General features: G+C 35.4%; 1 protein-coding gene and 1 long non-coding RNA gene across 3 annotated transcripts in view; one reads left to right on the top strand and one right to left on the bottom strand.

The window, feature by feature from the left end:
• The first annotated feature begins 586 nt into the window (after positions 1–586).
• The window catches only part of LOC121324756 (platelet-derived growth factor receptor beta-like), a 32,860-nt gene continuing 12,293 nt past the window's right edge, over positions 587–21,153 (top strand). Inside the window, exons 1-9 of one of the 2 annotated variants that reach the window (XM_041266914.1) lie at positions 587–1,093; positions 14,723–14,786; positions 16,215–16,278; positions 17,299–17,574; positions 17,918–18,181; positions 18,558–18,688; positions 19,297–19,471; positions 20,358–20,547; positions 20,816–20,931. In XM_041266914.1, the coding sequence (XP_041122848.1) occupies positions 16,230–16,278; positions 17,299–17,574; positions 17,918–18,181; positions 18,558–18,688; positions 19,297–19,471; positions 20,358–20,547; positions 20,816–20,931 (1,201 nt within the window). In that variant the 5' untranslated portion in view covers positions 587–1,093; positions 14,723–14,786; positions 16,215–16,229. The remainder of the gene's footprint in view (positions 1,094–14,722; positions 14,787–16,214; positions 16,279–17,298; positions 17,575–17,917; positions 18,182–18,557; positions 18,689–19,296; positions 19,472–20,357; positions 20,548–20,815; positions 20,932–21,153) is intronic. The other variant, XM_041266913.1, reaches the window with a different exon arrangement.
• Positions 2,183–6,087, bottom strand: LOC121324757. Its single transcript, XR_005951264.1, has 3 exons — positions 6,024–6,087; positions 5,811–5,911; positions 2,183–5,164 (listed from the first exon to the last, which is right to left on the bottom strand). It is a non-coding gene; the product is annotated as an uncharacterized LOC121324757 (long non-coding RNA).

Genomic DNA, 21,153 nt, shown 5'->3' with positions numbered 1-21,153 from the left:
TAACTATGTAAAGAGCTCTAACAGTTGTGTACAGCAACCTGTCTTCAGACAAACAGTACACTGTCCACTTCAATCCAATAGCTTTATCCACAGCAGCTTTTTAATTAGTTCCACAAGGCATTTCAATGTATTGTAACAGTATTGTCTGCAGAGTCCAATTTAGCCCAAAAAACCCTTCTTTAACAAAAAAACCCCACAAAAAAACAACTTAGCTCAGCTGCTGGCATGGGTTATGAATTTTCTAGCCATCCACTCACATCCTGAGAAAAGAGAAAAAAGGAAAAGCAAGGGAAAGAGCCAAGATTGAAAACAGACAGTCTCACATTGGGACCAGAGAGGAAAAATTATTATTTCGCACTCTTTTTAAATTTATTCAAGAGCTGTTATAGTTGTTTTTTTTATGTTCAGTTCTTTTGGTCGGATCACTGCTCTGATTCATTACCAGTCACAACAAAACTCCTTTTAAAATGCGCAGTTTTCAAAAGGAGGTTTTGGTTGCAAACAGTGAGGCATACCAAACAGGTTTTGGGGATTTTTTTTTTTTTGTTGTACCTTTCTGATTGATGTAAACCATGAAAAAAAGTAGTAGTTTCTAATTTGTAAAATTTAGATTGAGAACATCATTATAGAAGGTGGGAAAGGACATTTCTAGTCCTGCATCAGTTAACTAATAAAGATTAAAAACATGCACATACTGTATATAGATTTTTGTTGATCTAATTTGTTACAAGTAGCTTGATTATATACTCACTCACACACACACACACAAAAACTATTGGGCATTCCTGTATCAGTGTCTGCCCCTGTCATTTCAGTTGAGTAAACAAACATGGTTTCAGTCCTCTGTGAGGGGGCTCTAGGGGTTAAAATAGATTAGGACAGCCATCCCCACAGACCGAAGGAATCTACCCAAGTACTAGAAAAGTTAATTGGAAACTGTTACTCAGTCCATACGGCTGCTCGGAGGGAGTGTTAGGCTGTGAGTCAGAAACTACACATGTGCAATGCTTTAAAGGATAATACAAAGAAATCCTTGTGAATTGGTCAATACGTGCTGGACTTTAGTGAAAAGTGAAACGTTTTTGTTTTGAAGGTAAGAATGTATTTTGATTCTATACTTTTTTTTTTCTCTCTCCTTAAGCGTGCAAGCTTGTTTTTGTAGTTTAAATAAGTTTGGGATCATGGAAACTGCTGGTAACAAAACCACATGTCGTGATTTCTGTTCTGGATTGATGTTTTTGCCAGGTTTTTGGTGAACAGTAGTGCCAAGTTTCTCTTTTCTATACACTTCAACTTGTTATAGAATAACTTTGATACAATCATGGTAGGGAAAGGACAGTTGTGTTGTGGACACTGTACAAATGCATACATCATTAGTATGCTGGTGTGGCTGCATTTTCTGTACATTACTGGGAATGATTTGATAATTGGTAGTTACGTATCTAACATTACATTTTTATCATGTGGTGTTTAGCTGTCCATATACTTTGGGTGTTGTATTTTAGAATAGCAATTTTATTGAAGTTTTTTATTTGTATTTAAAAATAAATGTGTTGCTTTTGTTTGCAAGAGAGCTTATTATTATTATTATTATTATTATTATTATTATTATTATTATTATTATTATTAATTTTTATACAGTGCATTTGTTTTAGAAACTATCAGCAGTTATTCAAGAAGAGATCCAAATTGAAGATAAGGAAGGTGTCATCCTATATATTTGTAAAATGCTGATGGGAGAGCACCGAACATAACATAATTTGTAAGAAATTAGCCAAATCATGCATCATGTTCACACACAAGCATAAACCTTTCCAAAATCAGCCACACAGAACTGATGCTTTTCTTATCATTCCTGTTAAGGTTTGGCAGTGTGCTGCTGACAGGTAGCATCTGATTGGCTAACGCTAAAGTTTTTTTTTTTTTTTTATCTCAGTAGCGTATGATTATTAATATATATGTGTGTGTGTATATATATATATATATATATATATATATATATATATATATACACACACACACACACACACATACACATATATATATATATATATATATATATATATATATATATATATATATATATATATATATATATATAAATCATAATCAGTATATATAGGCCAAATTGCTTGAATTAGAATGCATTTATTTACAAAATAAGAGTCACATTTTGTTGTATTAGTGCTGGTATATGAATCACATACAGAACAAAAAAAGTTTCTCTCCAAAGTTGTAAGGTACTCTATGATGTTGCATTGACTTGGAGAATCCTTGCCTGTTTGTCTGTATTCAGTACAGCCTGTGTAAGTTTTGTAGTGTTTACTTTCACGCATTTAGACCATGTTTGACAATGTGGCCACCTGTCTGTCAAATCTCTGAAGTGTGTGTCAATGTTTCTCCAGAGTTCTGCTGGTGCCCTGACCACTTCCACACACACACTTTAATACATACAATACATATACAGTGAAATAAGGACCACTGAAAATCAGTTTTTAAAATGGTATTAAGACTGTTTAAATACATTCAAATATAATATAGAACAGTTATCTAGCATTTAATACCCACTTTGATATTAGAAATTAGGAAGGCTAAGTGTCATAATAGGCTAAATTGCCAGCATGTGCTTTACCTGGTCTGGTTTTCAATTCAGCAGAGGTCACAAGTAAAATTAGTTTGGTGTCTCAACTTAGCTGCCCGGAACACATTCATCAGTCCAAATAATACCCAGTTTGGAAATACAACAAATAATGTGTCCACTGTTTGAGTGAGACCCAGGAGTGAAGGCAGGGGGTATGTTGCGAGTTCAGGGCTCTCAGAGCTGTGGTGGAAGCTTGTATGCTGCTCATGAAATGCCAGCACCATGCCTGACCATAGCTAGTGCCATTGTCCTTCACTTTTCCTTAGCAAAAATGAAAATTAAAGAAATGAAGCAGCAGTTACAGTGAGCATTTCCAGATTACAAGTACAGCAGTGTGATACTGTCAGTGTATGCTTGGCTGTCTAAGACAATACACAAGGCTTACGATTACTGTGTAGTGCTATTGGATTTACAATAGTGCATTTGATTGTTGTTCTTCCTGCTTCAGTAAATGAGGGGTTCGGTATGGGTAAATGCCCTGGATATAAGGGTCTGGGCACTGAGTAGTTACTTTGCTACCAATTACATAACTGTCAGTTAACTTTAAGCAGGCATTTACTGCAAGGGGCCCACAATCTCTTCGGGTCTTCTTTTCCTACAGAGCTTACAGCAACAAGCAGGAGACTGCCTGAAGATACATAGTGAAAGTACATCTCATCAGGAGGGTGTAGACAGATTTCAGTCCAACTGCAATGCAACTGTAGTTTAGTTCCATTGCAATTTAGCAACCCTATATTTACTGTACAGTACAGTGAGCATTTCAACTACTACTCTAATCTGTAAATGCTGTCTTTACAGCCTGTTATTCATACGAATAATAATATTCATATTTCATACGATTTGTGAACTAGCAAAGTAATCATCTTGCACAGACATCCCTAGCAGATGGGTGACTTTTGAGGGCATAATATTTAATATATGCTTTAAAAATTATTTTCAGAAAAATTCAAGTTTATTTTAAAAGCTATGGAAAATTTCCCAAAAAATGTGTTACGTATCAAATTATCACATGACATGAACAGCTATGAAAGCCTGCTGCTAGAACACCCCTGCCAGCTCACAAAAAATACAACAAACAGAATAGCAGAATGGAGAGGTAACACTGTTCCATCTGTTAATGCATTCTGCAGCTGTACATTCACAGCAAATATACCAACAGCTGCATTTAATATAAAAGCAAACGCAATTCTGGGACTCCAGTGTGAACCTGCCAGGCTTGATCTGCTGTCTAGGGCAGCAGATTGGAGAGAAAGAGCTCCCTTTTATTATATTTTATGAACTTTTCAAGTTTTGCAGCTGCTCTGTACACTGAACTGTGGTTATGCTCTCCAGGCCGATTACAGATTGAAAACCACGTATTATACAGTACATGTGGGCAAGAGAGAAGGAGAAACAGAGAGAGGTGCAAAGACCCTTTTTAAAATTATTCGTATTTGATTAAATAAATTATTTATTCCAACCAGGTTGATTACAAATATCAGATCAGCCTTAAGGTGCTCTCAGCAACTTTGAATCTGGCCCCAAACTGTCACAAGAAACCTAAAATAAGAATGTAAAAAAAAAAAAAAAATCAACACGGTAAAGGTAATAAAACATATCATGTTGTAAAATTACTTGACTTCTGCAAAATCTTTGTTTAAAAAAAGCTTACATTTTTAGTAGTTACCGTAAATACATGTCTAAGTTTAACTTTGGTTAATTGTCATTGAGATATTTTAAAGAAGACAACATGAGTAAAATCTGTCTAGGCTATGGGAGAGGAGTTTAGGGTCGCATTGGCAATAATTATATTCAGATGTGGGGCTGCACTGTCTCAACCAGAAAGAGATAATATGCCGTGCAGATTTTAAAGGGACAGGCAGTGTTTTATTACACCAGATGGGGATAGTTTAAAAGGGGCTGCCAGCACCTTGGTCACTGCTCCTTTAAGATCGTGAGAGTTGTAGTATCTTGTTAAATGACAGCATTTCCTTCACAGACAGCTGATTTAAGCCTTTGCAGAATATATAAAAGGAAGCATTTATCTTATTGTAACTTTCTAGAAAGACCAGAACTTCACTTAACTGAAATCAACACAATGAACTTTGTTATAAAAAAAATAAATAAACACACATTACAATATACTTCACAACTGGTAGTCAATAAATCACATTGTACCCATATAGCAGAACTACAGTATATTGAAGTTTATGGATGCTCAAAGATTTTCATCTTCACTAACATGGTACACAATGGCATATTTTTCATTTTAAAGAAAATAAATAGACACTGAAAATACTATTAGTTTTCCCTTTTGAAATAATTTGGTTAATCAATTCGTTGGTTACTAACTTGGTTCGTTCATTAAATAACCTTGTCTTGACTAAATATTCCTAAAGTGGGTACATTCTATCTTGTAAAAATGTTGTAATCGATGCTGCAGTGCAGAGAAGTAAAGTAATGAATTGGTCCAGACTGGAACATTTTTTTTTATGAGGTGAGAGGAATTTCCAGGATTTGGTCTGTGCCGATTTTTCATAAACACTGAGGAAAGAAAAAACATGTTTGCTTCATGTTATTGTGCCTGAAGTCTGAACAGTTAGATAAACACCACATCATAAAAGAGCTCTATTCCATATACATAAACTTTAAAACGCAAGATGGGTGTAGAGATCAGTAAGATTTGCATGTGTTTAACACTCGTTTGCTTAGCAAGCACCATTGTTCACATGATAAAGTTGGTTGAAGTTTGAAATTCATTTGATATTCACAACCATATCACCGAGACTGTAAAACGTACTTTACTATGAAGCTGATCAGTTGTGATTATATTCACAACCATTCTTTCAACTGTGAGTTATATAAATAACTTGTGAAAATCAATACAATATTGCATATGCGCATATTAAACATGTATGAATAATTAAGCTTTATACTGATAAGAATATCACCTAGACTGTTCAAACCAACTTTATTGGGAAGCTACCCAGTTCAGTATGTTCACAACCTTTCTTTTGACTGGGAATCCTATTAATTTGTGAAAATCCATGCAATATCCTTAAAATCCACTCCGTTTCTGACATTGCCAACCTACATTTAAAATATTGACTTTTTATTGTGTATGTAATACATCTGTGTAGAATACATTTTAAGCCTGAAACCGGCAATTAATTAAACAAACTGTACTTACCTGTGTGGGGCATTGTTGTTTGGGTTCTGAGACTGGTTGTACAGGGGTAACGGAGTTCACAGAGCGGGTGCACAGGCTCAGACAACAAACAGCGTCCCTGGCTAAAGGAAAACAAATAATTAAAAAAGTTATTTAAATGTAACTTTTAACCACTTATGGCCAATTTATAAACGGAATATCTCGGGTATGAAATCGAGAAGCTGGTACTCTCACTTGCTACGTGCTCTGTGAACGGGTGTTGTAACCAATTCAGTACCCCCCAGAAATCTGTATCCCCTGGAGCATTGCGCATGAGTAAAATGAGATCGTTTCTTTTGCTCGTGTCTGAGGTAAAATACGAGTAATGTGCAAAACAATCTGCACATAATTAATGCTTAATGATTGTGCCGATTTCAAAGTAGCCTGTTTTTTTAATATGTTTTTTTATTTATTTTTTTTGTTAGTTTTTTGGGGATTTCAAAACTTGAAAGTTGAAAGTAAATAGTTTTCACGAATGTGCTAATTAATTTATTGTTGTTGCTCTGTGGCTTGTGCTGTTATGTCTGGAATAAACACGAGTGGTGTATATGATATTAAAAATACATAATGTATTACATATAACGTTATTTGCAGATATTTGTTTAAATATCTATTTTGCATACAACACACACAAGATTGGTATTCACAGTGAGAAAGGGATACCAAATTAGACAGCTGCTGACAATAGTCTATGGCTGTATTATTTGGTATCCCCTGTGCATTTCAGGCAGTGGGGCTCCTAGAAATGTCAGACTTGCACAATGTGTCTGCCTGTGCCCCATTGTCACACACAGAGGGTTTGATTGATATTGGGTGTATTTACAGTGAGAAACACAGGGGATACCAAATAATACAAGATATATTGTATTAAAATTAAATACAGCCTTCCGCCCATTAAGTTCTCCCTAAATACACAGAACTGTTTGTGTTTACTGCTCAGGGCTGGTCCTCATTGCTGTTAAACACAGAGGTTTGCTATAATGGTCTGTTTAGCAATCTGTGCAGAGTTTAGGAAATCATGTGATCTTGTCTGTTTTAGGAGTTCTCACTCCTCAGACACTCCATCAGACTGATATTAGAAGAAGAAGAAGAATCTTTATTTTTATATAGCGCCTTTCATAGTGGACCACCACCACAAAGCGCTTTACAAGATACGAGATATGATCAGCATTTACTGTAGATCTACATGGGTGTTGGTTTACATCTTTATTTTTTCTGGTGTGAGAGCATAGAAAAGCCTGGAACACGTTGATCAAAAATGGACTTACCATTTTGACTTTGTAAGCTTGTATACACAATGCCTTGTCGGTCCAATAGTTTGTTTAGTTGTTGTTAAGTTAGGATACAGAGACACTGGGCACTTTCTGGTAATTAGATGTCTTGTAGGAGTCTTTTCAGAAGCAGCCCCCTCAGTTGGTATACAGTGTTCAAAAAAGAAACAGCAATAGAGAAATATACAAAACAAACATAATAGGATCATAAAAAACAGGTTATCAGTCAGGTTTTATAAATAGGGTCCACTGCCTATGTTTAATCTCGTGAAGATGAGCCAAGTTGTGCTCTTAATACTGGAAATCCTATCATAGTACCTCTAGACAGGTATACTGGTAACCATCAACAATGCAACATGTATGTAAGCCAGAGAAGTCCAAACTTTTGAGTTCACCTACTCCTCAGCTGAATTTATTTGTATACATTCCCACTGGAGGAAATTAATATAGTATGTTACAGTCATTATAACATCTGTCTAAAATACCATTTAAATCTACATGGTAACCATATGTATCATGAAAATGTGTATTTAAAATGTAAACAATACTGAACATGTATTTCCTTCTAATATCAGCCTGTTTTATGTTAGTGGTTATTTTTATAATATTTTAAAGAGAATGTAGAGGTGTTGTTAGAAGAACTGCATTAGGAACTGTATGCAACAGGATTTTCTTTTTGAGAGATAAATCCATCATTCCTCAAAGATAAAAGCCACTTAAAATTTGTTTTTACTGAAACACATTAACTCAGTTTTCCCACAGACCAACCCAAACCCCTTACCAAAAAATGTTTCCAAGACTGTCATTATCTATACATGGTGCAGGCCTGCAGAGTGCACAATGGGAATACTAATGGTTGAAAGAGGGTTATTTATACATGGTATACACTGGAGTATATCCAAACAGATGGTTTATTTTATTTTCGCACTCAGGTTAATGCAACAGTAACCTTCACTTCCGGATGAACATTATTAGCTTAAATTATAAACACATTGGTGCAATGTAAAATTTTATATAATCCATTTTCCCACAAACTCATTCTCATAGCCTAACACCATTGTATTAGCGTTTTTTTCTTTTGTTAGAAACTTGTCTTTTTTTCTTTGGGACATTATCAGCTGTTAGACCACCTCACAGTCCTGCATGCTGGCTGTCTTGCTACATATCTCAATGTCCATTTTAGTCCTCCCACACAGGGGGCAAAGGCATGTTCCAAGTAGGGAAAAGAAATGACTCCCTGACCAATGTGAACAATCTATAACTCTACCCCACTCTATGCAGAAGCTGTAGTTTTCTGTTGGGGTTTCATGCATACTACACCAACGAAAAACAATATATATATTTTTTCAACTAGAATGGATGCATTTCAAATACCAAAATCAACAAACTCAGCTTCTAAAGCCACACATTTGCAAACTGGATCACTAGCTATATTATCAAAGCTACGTGCTCCAAATTTGTTTTTTAGAAAGGAAATTTAAATAAAGTTACCAAACCAGACATTAACAACAGACATGGAGTTTGCAAGTACTCATCAGTTTTTTTTTTTTAATTCATTTTAGAATTTCCTTCAGAAATGTGCAAATGATTTGGATTAAATAGCTATGACCATCTATTTCAGAGCATATTACAGTAAATGTACACATGCTTTCAATGCATTTACCTTCTACTTCTACAGAATATATTAAAATCACTGAACCTAGAAATTCCCGCAATATCATACAGTATCCTAGACTAATATTATAGGGTTTTGAAAAATACCAAACATTTCATATGTATTGAAATACACATCAATGATCTTTATTTTAATGATCAAAACAGTGGCTCATCTAAATATCATTGTTTTTACACTCTATATTAATCCATCTGGGGATTCTTTATTGACCCACTTTGTAACATTACAACACATAATACAAATACAGTGAAATCAGGTCTGTACATTTTAGGCTGGTGGCATTAAGAACTGCCACTGTGGAAGCAGTCATTTGTAACTTTCAAAAATACAGACAGTACTAGGATCAAACAAGTCATACAAGACAAAGAAATGCATGTTTAGACCAAAAGGATGGTGCCCTGAGCCATTGGATCTTTTAATATCTTGTAAAGGAAAGTTATTCAAAGTCTAAAGGTAATTTATTGTTTCTGAAAGGATGACTGGTACCCAGCAGGAAAACATGGACGTTCAGGGCCTTTTTTTTTTTTGTTGTTGTTCTCTTTGTATCAGTTTATGCAAGGAATATCCAAGCTGTGAAAGTATTCTGTGTTGTTTTTCATTGGTTTCCTGCTTGTCTTCTGTGCAAACCTTACACAGCTAGAAACACAATTTGGCCATTATAAGGAACATTTTCAATATTTCAGGCCAATCGTTTTTCTGGTGCCTAAATTACCGCCAAAGGACAAAAACTGATTAATCTTTCTTTCCTGTTCATTATTGGTTAAGTATTCCCTCTAGTTCCTCTGTGGCGACTGGAAAAATATTCACAAGGTTTTGAAGCTGCTTGCAATGTTATTTTTGAACAAACTCCAAGCAGATGTTTTCATTTTCATCTTGTAAAGAAAATACAAAAATCCCCCAAAATCAAAATTCTAGTTTATTTACCATGAACCTGTGCTTTTGTAATGGGTGACTTAACTGTTACCAATTATAGCTGACCAGAATACACAAATTAAATATTTTTTATTTGGAGTTTTATAGGGGTTTTAGAGATCATTACATAGAGCATGCGTGCGTGCGTGCGTGCGTGTATGCGTGTGTGTGTGTGTGCGTGCATGTGTGTGTGAGTATGTGTGTGTGTATGGAAGAGGGGTCATATAGGATTTTATTTTGCTCAACCATTCCCCCATGAACATTTAACACTAAAGGAAGTTCATACAATTTCTATCAATATATAGGCAGCCTTACAAACATTGGAATCACATTGTCACAGTGTACGTTAATCCCAGGTGCATTTCTTACTACACTAAATAATTTTACATGAAGTATTAAGATAGTGGATTATGTTACCCAGTGATTAAGGAACTGGAGTTTAATTAGTGAAACAATAACAGTTGCCTTGTTTATATTCACAAAATCTAATTGGATTCAAGTTCTCTTTGAGAGGAATTGATTCCTAAATCTTCTGTATATTCAGATGTAAACCCGTTTCAGAATCTGGATGGGGTTCTAGTTGGATTCAAGTGGACAGGATCAGAAGCATTGATCCCTCTGAACCCCAGTTGTAATCACTGCAAATCACTGTAAAACAGTATTGATTTGTTATGCATGTAAATGTAGAAAGTGACGAAGATCTCAGAAGATCCTGGAGGATCCTGGTATCATGTCACCAACATAGAATGTTACTAACTAGATTAGGCCCTTACTAAACTAGCATACCATACTATTATTTTGAAGAATTGAGAGAAGATGCTGGAAACTGAAAAAAAAAAATTCTACCATAAGTTCAACTTTGGCATTGAAAACAAACATATTGTATTTTGCCAAGGAGGTCATTTCCCAGTGAATTGAGTAAGACTTTTTAAAGAATCAATGGCTGAGGATACTGACCTGTAGGCTGATTAAAATGTTTTTTTTTTTTTTTTTTTTTTTTTTTTTACTACAGTGCAAACTTTTCTCCAGTATTTGTAAGTGTAAAAAAACATTTGTTTTGAAAAATATGAATAAAAAGTATTATATTTACAGTACCTACTCCTGAGTTGTTTCTGAATAACTGTAACATTAATTATAACATCGTGACAACAGTTATGTATATTCCAGCAAGAATTATAATTACAATATAATATTAACAGTGTCTGTTAAACTTTAATCTAGTTATCTAATTTACATTTCAATTATATAAGATGTGTGTGCCAATCAAACTCTTATATTCACTTGTTGTGTTGCAGAAATTAGGGCCCCCTGAGGTGGTGGTGTATTATCTTTAACACAGGAAGGGAATGGAAGAGCAGACCAAAGTCTTCCATCAAACTTATAGTGCTGTGGCATGACACATTTGGCTACACCTTAGTCCAAGTGAAAATATCTGTAAAACAAAATGATAAAAGAGCAAAAAATAAGGGAATTGTTGAATGAGTTTAGCTTATAAGAGATGAGAACATGTTTATAAAGCCTTGACTGTTACTTAACTTACTTGAGTTTACTTGTGTTGCTTCAGTTTATTATAATGTTACCCTAGAATTCTGATTCAGCGTTTTTAAATTCTGGATGACTAAACCGCTGACAAGCTGTATGATGGAAATTCCTCAGATACATTTTTCCCAGACGTCTCATGAAACTTAATGATAGAGGTGCTTATAAAACTCAGTAGACACCTAAGTAGAAAGAAAATATTGTGTATACAGAGAAAATCATTACATTAATTATCCAGCCAGGAATGTCGTCTTAGTTTATTTTTCTACATCATGAGCAGTGGGACTGGGGGAGGGCTAGAAGGCAGTTTCCAGACGCATGTATATGGACCTGAATGAACACAGTTGCTGTGAGCAATTTAAAGAAGTGGTATGAGCTCATAAGTGTTTTATGCCACTACATGACTCTTGTTGAATATAATGGCTAAGGGTATGATTTTGTCACAGTAAAAATATGTAAAAATCATGGCATAGTCCCCACATCTAAAATTTATACTTAAAAAATTGACATTTATTAATATATTTATTCATTTAAAATAAATCTTGATTGAATGTATTTCACATGTAATTAATGTGTTTTCTTTTAACAAAGCTCCTAGTTAAAAGTAAACTTTTTTTTTTACATTTATTCCTCGACCAATGTAAAAAATGATCTGAATGCTGAAATTAAATGTTTTAAAACAAATGTTCACTTTAGGTTTGTATTATCAAGATATGCAGAGGTATATTGATATACTGAAAAAGAGACTGCTGGGCTCTTGAAAGCTATGGTTTATATAGAACAGTATATAAACTAATAAACAGTATCATTAAACAGTATCGCCGTGCAGAGTGCGGCCAGTTTCACACTCGTACAATGTTGCTTCTGTTACTGCCTCAGCATACCTCAGAACCTGCCAGGCAGCATTCAAATGAGACCCTTTAGAATTTCAAACAGTATGGCGGGGAAGTGGCCAAAATGAGATGGGCAAACACAAACTAAACAGAAGGCTGTGGGAACAGAATGAGCAATGTATTCTCTAACAGAATCTCCCACTGGCTCTTTCCAGTGTTTGTAAACTAATGCAATACAATGTGGAGTTGTATATCTTGTGGAGGGGAAAGGAGCCTTTGTGTTTGTCCTGTGTCATTTTTGTATTGTCAAGTATGTCAATGACATTTAGTGCTCTGTTTGTTACTGTTTTATTTATGCAGTATTCATTGAAGATTTTTTAGAAAAGCTGTTTTCTTGATACAGCATCAGCATGTACTGCATATAACTGCAAAGTAATTAACCTAGAGCATGAGGAAAGTAATCTGCTGTCCGACTATGTTGTGCTCATTTTTGGTTGCATAATGTGTATTTATCCAATAATTTAGATTATTTTCTGTTCCAAATTGTCATATGTCTTTAGTGAGAATTAATTATGATAATTTGGGCAGAAATGTAGTAAGATTAAAGAGGAAAGGCTAAAAATCACAAAGCTTGAATAATAGGATTGTGCTTAGAAGAGCAATAGGAATGATTGTCTGTTCTCTTCAACTGAACCCTTTGGAATGGCCCAGTGAATATAGGTTGAATGTATGCATAGCACCAACACAGTGCAAAGCTACACACAACCAAGCTTTTCACCCCTTGCATTTCTTTAGCTCTCTGGTGACACATTATCAGACAACAACCTCACTGCTAAATAAATACATGCAGCCTGGGGTACAAGCGATGAGAAAAAAGGACAAGAGCGTGTTGTTTACAATGTTTACTTGAACAATCCCAAAGCAAGACATTCACTTCATTGCAGTGAAATGTGTGTTTTTTTTGTTTTGTTTTTTCTCAGCTTCCTCTTGCAATTTTCCCAGCACTGGTTATCTTGTGGCCATAGAGATGTTTAAACAGGAAATGGCAAAAATGCCTGTTGTCAACTGTGTTTCTCTGTGTAGTACTCTTCATGCATCTCGAACCATGGGCCAAAACAGAGTCTAACTAGCCCACATTGAGTTCCCAGTGCTGGTGCTTATAAACTTCACAATTGGTAATGTATTTTATCACCATTACCCAGAAAAGAACATAGCGATGAATGCAATGATGTTAAGAATTCTTTGAAGGCCAAGATACAGTTACTATTTTTTTTCCCCAGCTCTAACCTTAAAAAAAATGAAATAAATTGAAATAAATGTGCAGTCACCCTAATTGGACATGTTACCATAGCAACCCAACTCGACTGCCAGGTTTTCATAGCAACCCGACTGCACGGGTCAGGATACAATCCCATTACTTACGCTATATTGCCAGAAACAAATTAAACAGTGCTGTTGCTATTTGTTCAATTAGGAAGGATCTGGGCCTGGATCCTTGATCACTACAACAGCTGAGTGAGGCCTACTCATGCAGAATAAGCATAGGACCCACCTGTAAGGTGTTTAAAACCAAATCAAGATTCCAACTCTGAGTGAAATAAGCGCTGACAACAGCCCTGGGACTTTTAAATTGGCTTACAAGGTTTACCCTTACGTTTTCTATTTCCAGTTTGTTGACATTTCAAAAAAGCATTTTCACCTGCCGATTCACATGCTTTCTGCTTCTTTAAAGCCTTACCATTCTTCTGCTACTATAGTACCTGCAGTATCAAGCAAGGTCAGCTATAGGGTAGGGACAATGGATGCTGTGTGGTCCAGTGGTTAAAGAAACAGGCTTATAAGCAGCAGGTCCCTGGTTCAGATCCTTACTCAGCCACTTATTCACTGTGTGACTCTAAGCAAGTCACTTTATCTCCTTGTGATCTGCCTTTCAGGTAAAATGATGTTGTTTTTAGTGATTCTGCAGCTGATGCATAGTTCACACACCCTAGTCTAGTATCTTATAATGTGATGGTGGTCCACTATGAAAGGTGCTATATAAAAAGTAAAGATTATTATTCATGAATACAGTGTTTTTTTTTTTTTTTTTTTTTAATCATCTCATTAAACTGTGTAGTTTTTCAAAAAGCCAATATTTTTTTTTTAAGAATGGTTCAGTGTTAGTCAGGCATCACTGAGTTTGAAATCTCATTTGCAAAGTATTTGCTGCGTGCCAGACACATTTATTTTCATAAGCAATGATTCAATACAGACAGTAACTACATTTTAATTGAATTTAAAGTGTATCCCCTCCTCCTACATATCACAGATTCTCAATTTAATCTACAAATCATAATGTCAATATCTGAATTTAATCTTTACAGAAACATCTAACTCTGATTAAAACATGGGCCCCACACTGTGACAGGAAACTGAGATTTGAATCTTGATGATTCAGAGAAGAAAAAACAAACATATTTTCCCATTGCCAAAGAGTCTCTAAAGCCCACCCACACTTTACATGAACCACAGATAAAACCACAGAGTGAATATGAAATAAAGAGCTAAATAATGAAATAATAACATGTAAGAGTTAAGGAGGGGATGAAAGAGAGCTTCTAGTGGTGCTGACACATGGTCTATGTCAAATAGCTTTGTCATCGAACCATACTCTCCCTGCTGCAGGCCTCTCCTTAAAACTTCCTGACTCTTACACAATCAAATAGCCGGAATCCTGTTGAGGTCATTGGTAAGTAACATGCCAACCTTTGTAAAAATGCACAGCTAGTTGTAGACTTGGGTTTATTGGGTTTATATGGTAAGCTTATCTTTCTACGATATAGTTTAAAACACAGTTAGGCGACTTCAGTCCATGCTACAAACTCACGTGGAAAACCACTAAACCCTCAATTCTCAAATATCTCTTTACCTATAATTTCAAACATTATGCTACTTATATTACTTACTCATAAACTAACAACTCAACTATTTTGGGTAAAATGTTTTGGAAATCTAACCCTGTCTTGTAAAATGCATTTACATTATGTCTTTTGATATTTATAAAGGAGAGTACAACACATTTTAAAAAAAATAATAAATTGGAATCTTGTGTACTCTGTCATGGAAAACTGACCCCAGAGTACCTTAAATCTTGACGCTGAAAACGCATGTGCTCAAAGTAAATGTAATATTGTTTTTTAGTTGTTACAAAAAATGGCCCTGATAATTGTTCTACAAGAACCCTGAATTAAATAAAGGATTGAATTACATCTCAGCCAATGCAACAGTGTCTTCTCTGGATGCCTTTGATACCGCAGACATCTGGAATGCATCTTGACCTGTAGGGGGGGAGGTTTCATGGCGAGTAACTGCACACAGGACTAACTAAATGTCACTTGAAAAAGTTACATACCTCAGCTGATCGTGAGACCCAGCTTTATCGATGGTCTCTGTATGAGGTCAATGACATCTCCAATGCAAGGATCTCCAATCTAGGATTCAAGGGTAGAAATCTAGAGTATTGCTGCCAGTTTTTTTTTTTTTTTTTTTTTTTTTTTTTTTTTTTACTGTTGTTATTTGTTGTTGAAGAGGCTAAACACAGTAAATAAAGACCGGGTTTACTCCCACCAGTGTCCTTTATGGTTATTACATTCTCCTGTTTTTTCCTGTATAAGGATGATAGTTGGCATCATTAGATTTTAGTTCTTCATGCTACACGTCTGACCCACTGCCATTTCAGTTTATTCACTCATAATATTGTATAATTTTGTTTGTGCTCTTATTCTTTTTTCCTGTCTCTTCCTGTTATTCCCAGCATGCATCTTTCCATACTCTGTTGAGTCATTTGTATTTTTTTTTGTAATTTTTTTTTTTTTTTTGTCATTTTTGCATTGAGGGTCCAGGTTTCACATCCATAAGTTAACACTGGCAGCACGCATTGGTCTAAAACTTTTCTCTTGAAGCATAAGGGTAGTTTTCCTTTCAGAAGCATGCTTAATCTTCCAAAGGTGCTCCAAACTAGATTCATTTTCTAATTTATAGATTAAATAAATCATTCTAAAGGCAAAATAAATTGTAAGATAAAGCATAATTGCGAGCTAATGATGTGCTTGAATTAAAACATTTGGAAAAGTTAATATAGTTTCCTTTTCTTGTTTAACAATAATTTTCTTTTCAGAGCTATACCTGAAAAATGAAGGATTGGAAGAAATCCACATTCCCTATTGTCATTCTTCTTACAGGTAAGAGCAACTGAAATCCATAGCAATATGATTCTTTTAATTGAAATGCACAGATGCATCAAAATCAAAGGGATAAGTCTTGTGTTGCATCACCATTGATCGTTTGTTTCAATCTATGAATTAGATTTTATTCCAGTTCTAAAAGAATGTTTGCACAATTTATATATCTATGCACTGTATGTATGTCTGTATGTATGCACAGAGGTAGCAACTAGGCACCTGAGTTTTAAGGTGTCTGACTGAATCTCTTTTTACTACACAGCTATCAGTTATTAATTGGATAATTTACAAAAATGCCCTGGGTACTCGGTTCCAGATGTTCTAGCCCTGCCGACTTGTAGTGTGTGTTTATATATCTCCAATGAGTATTCGATGGCTTGATCGAGAAACATCACTACGCGTTCTGCGGTGCCCCTCATCCACGTTGCTCCGGCATGTTTCCTAATTTCATCTTGCCATCTTCCTGGAGGTCTTCTTCTTGGTCATTTTATACAGTGTCTCTTGGGATCCAGTCTAGTATCCCTTTGGTCCTGTGGTCTGTTCTTCTTGTCCGGCCCCCTGCCATTTCAGTTTGTTTGCTCTTATAATAACATTGCATATTTTTGTTTGCCCTCTTATCCATTCCTTCCTTTTCTTGTCTCTTCTTGTTATTCCCAGCATGCATCTTTCCATACTCTGTTGAGTCATTTGCAATTTTTTTGTCATTTTTGCATTGAGGGTCCAGGTTTCGTATCCATAAGTTAGCACTGGCAGCACACATTGGTCGAAGACTTTCCTCTTGAGGCATTAGGGGAGTTTTCCTTTCAGAACCATCCTTAATCTTCCAAAAGCTCTCCAGACCATTTTTAGTGTCCTATGTACACAAAGTTATTGACTTCTTTAAACATGATCCCATTGACTTCAATTCCTATTATATACGGTATATATATATATATATATATATATATATATATATATATATATATATATATATATATATATATAATACTTATTTCTATCAAACCTAATTCTTTTTTTAAGTGATTCTACAGTTCTGCACAGGGGCCCATAGACCAGTCATTTCACCTGAGGATTCTGAGCACGTTCTGGACCTTTCCTCTACCTTCACCCTCACGTGTTCTGGATCTGATAAGGTGGTGTGGAAATACAGGCAGGACACCAGTGTGACTGAAGTGCAGGGCGAGTTATCTAGCAACCTCACTCTGCACAATGTATCAGGGAGACACACTGGGCTGTACACCTGCCACCACAACAGTGCAGAAGAACAAGAGAAAAGCACATACATTTTTGTGCCAGGTTGGTGACACTGTCTTTATTTTTACAAATGTAAGCTTGACTGTATGTTTGAAACTATAAAAACACCAAGCTAAACTACATCTGACATTGGCGATATAGTTCAAAGATGTAATGCAAATGTTGGATAGCTGAGGGGAAAGCTGGTGAATTTGTGATTAAAAAAAAGAAATACATGTGCACTTGGGTTGTAATACTAAATATGGTCGTACACTGTAGATCCCCTTATCCTCACTTTGGTAGTAGCCTGAATAACCATACATATTAGGACAGTGGTACTGTGCGGTACTGAGATGAGACTTTCTTTGCTTTGGTTTACTGTACAGACTGTATGTTCCTTCCTCAGATCCAGACATGTGGTTCTTACCACTGGAGCACGGCGAATCAGTGGTGATGAAAACGAATGCCAAAGCCACCTTTCCCTGCTTTGTTACCAACCCTGCTTTTAATGTCACCCTTCATGATAAGTCACATGACCTGCCTGTTCCTGGATCGTACAAGCCACAGGAAGGCTTTACAGGGAAAGTTGAAGACAAGACATATTACTGCAGGGCAACCTTCAATGGAACCCAGAGAGAGTCAGAGCAGTTTTATGTTTACAGCATAATAGGTAACCATTTTCCTCTATTTACTCATACTTTTTATTGATAGTTACCTCCATACACATGAACCTCCTGAACTCTCGTTTGTTTTCCGTATACATGAGTACAGTGTTGCAGGGACAAGCATGTGTTCCCTTCGCTCTATTGTGGCTGCTAATGTTGAAGCATGCAAGACCTTCACATTGATGTGCTGGGAGACGTGAAGTCATCTTAAGAACTGTGATTGCAAACTCTTTTTTTTGTTATATATTATATTGCTTTGTTATTTATTTTGAAAGCAAATAGTGGATATTGTTCACTCAGACCAAGGTCACTTTCACAAGTCTCCCAGTAGGGTTTATTCATGCTGTGTTTTTTTTTCCCCCTTTTTTTTTCAACGTTTAGTTCCAGAGGCGATTGAAGCCATTATTAACGCCACACAGACGGTACTGAAGCAAGGAGAGCCTCTTATAGTTAACTGTTCCATTCATGGCTCAGAGCTTGCTTATTTCAGTTGGGATTACCCACGCAAAGCTGTAAGTAGCAATGAATTCTGTTCTAGCTGACAAAAACTTACCTGCTACATAAAAATTGGTAGAAAACCGGTACAAGCATACTGTAAGTTATAAGCAATGTTAAAATTGCTCCTCAAGATAAAAATAGTGTTTTGTGTTCCTGTACCTCAACATTGTTTCCCTAATAAGGTCACAGAAGTCCTTATTTAAGGGAGCTTGGTTACATTTTATGTTAGTGGTTTAATTTCACCATCATACGTAAAAGACGGGTTTAGTAAATACAGCTCCCCATACATAAAAACTGTTGAAGTGGCAAAAGAAGGATTGTTTTAGTTTAATCTGTACAAACAGTAATGAGATGTATATATTTTTCAATATATAAATATATATTTTAAATTCATCATATATATATATATATATATATATATATATATATATATATATATATATATATATATATATATCATCTTCAGTGCAAACTGTATTTTATCTTTAAAACAAACATTTTTAAATTTTGACTTCGGTCTAGCGGTGCAAATTGGCCTTATATTTACCCTAGATTGTCAATCTGGTGGTCTGTCTTTTGGTCATTTTTCTTTAAAGCAAGCCTTCTCCACCCCCTCCATTAGGCAGGCAAAACTATTGAGCCAATAACAGATGTGACAGCTGGCCTGGAGTGGAGTCTGCGCTCCATCCTGAACATTTCCAACGCCACTCTGGAAGATTCAGGCCTGTATTACTGCAACGTCACAGAGAATGTCAGGGAACAGGAGGCTTACGATCATATCAATATCACAGTTCTTGGTAGGTTACCTAATCAAGGTACAGAGCCTCCCTTTGAGTGCTTTGATATTAAGCCCCGTGACCCTGTGATAATTATCCCTTATAAATAGTGAATATCTATAAATAATGAAAACATGCAATAAATTATTTCTGAGTGATTTATACATGGTTCCTATACTAAAGCATGGCTGAAGAATGTATGCTTGTAGCCATGCTGTATTTCTGGGATATCTTACCCAATTCATCCCTAACCATTTGCCTTCTCCTTCCTTCTCTTTTGCTTTAGCTTCGATTTTCTTTCTCATTTATCTTCATTTTATTTGAATCATATGTAACTATCTTCTACCTTGTCACCAATTTCAACACAATGAACATCTATGAACCTCTATACTGTATATTGTGTGACACCTTCACTATATATATATATATATATATATATATATCTATATCTATTATATATATATATATATATATCTATCTATCTTAAAACTATCTGTTATCTATCTATCTATATATCTATATATATCTATATATATATATATATATATATATATATATATATATATTTGTCACATTTGTTCTAATATATCTTAAAACTTATTCCTGTTAGTTCCTGTTTATAAATGATTATTTTCTAAATAAACTAGTTCTGTTTTGGTATGCCTAATTCCATACCAGGTTTTGTTCTAGTTAACCTTTACATTCTGTTCACTGAGATAAGCATACATTTAGTGAATAAAAATCTTATTCTGCTAGAGTGTGCCCTGCAGATAGAGGGGGTGACTGGAAAACCATATGTATTTTGGCTCTGTTTTGAAACAGCACAGATGTGTATGTTTTTGCAGGACAAAGGGATTTTTTTTTTTTTTTAATGGAAATAAATACCTGTCTCTATGTGCTTTCACAGAGCAGGGGTTTGTCAGGCTAAGCTCAGACCTCAATAGTAATCTGTCTGCCAAACTCCACGAGAGCTTCGATGTCAGTGTGGTGATAGAGGCCTACCCCAAGCCTTCAGTGCAATGGTTGAAGGACAATAGCATAGTAATGGAGAGCAGCGATGAAGTTTACATGGAAACCACAGAGGAAGAAGAGACCAGGTAACAGTGTAGTTGATACTGTTGAGAATAGCGGCAAAATATGCCCTCAATACATTCAAAAAGCTTATTTAGTATTGTAAGGTAAAACTTAGAAGAAGCTAGGTAAATAGATATTTTGGCTGGTGCTTTCTTTGGTGTACTGGCAAAATATTTCTTCCAGACCTTTGTGAAACATGCTGTGATAATTTTTTCTAGAAGCTGCGTATTTTTCATTATTATTAACAGTACCAGCTAATGATAACTTCTCCCTCTATTTTATTGTTTGAAGGTACCTGAACACGTTGACACTGGTTCGAATTAAAACAGAACAGAGTGGTTTTTACACAATCAGAGTCTCTAATGAAGATGAGATCCAGGAGTTGACCTTCAATCTTAATGTCAATGGTAAGTGTGGCAAGTGATTGATATTGTGCAGGTGATCAAGGAACAGACAAACAATTAATCCAGGTGCAAAGTTTATTTAATGATATTTTTGTGTCCATTGCTTGACGGCAAAACAAACAGCAAACAATAATGAAGGTAAGTAATACAGCAGTGTCTATTACTTAATTGATAATCCCTGAATTTGCCCCGCAAATAATAGTCCTGTTTTTATTATACACCCAC

Source organism: Polyodon spathula, chromosome 12 (genome assembly GCF_017654505.1).
Source record: "Polyodon spathula isolate WHYD16114869_AA chromosome 12, ASM1765450v1, whole genome shotgun sequence".
NCBI lineage: Eukaryota > Metazoa > Chordata > Actinopteri > Acipenseriformes > Polyodontidae > Polyodon > Polyodon spathula.
The sequence above is the reverse complement of the archived record's forward strand: the minus strand, read 5'-3'. Positions and strand labels throughout refer to the sequence as shown.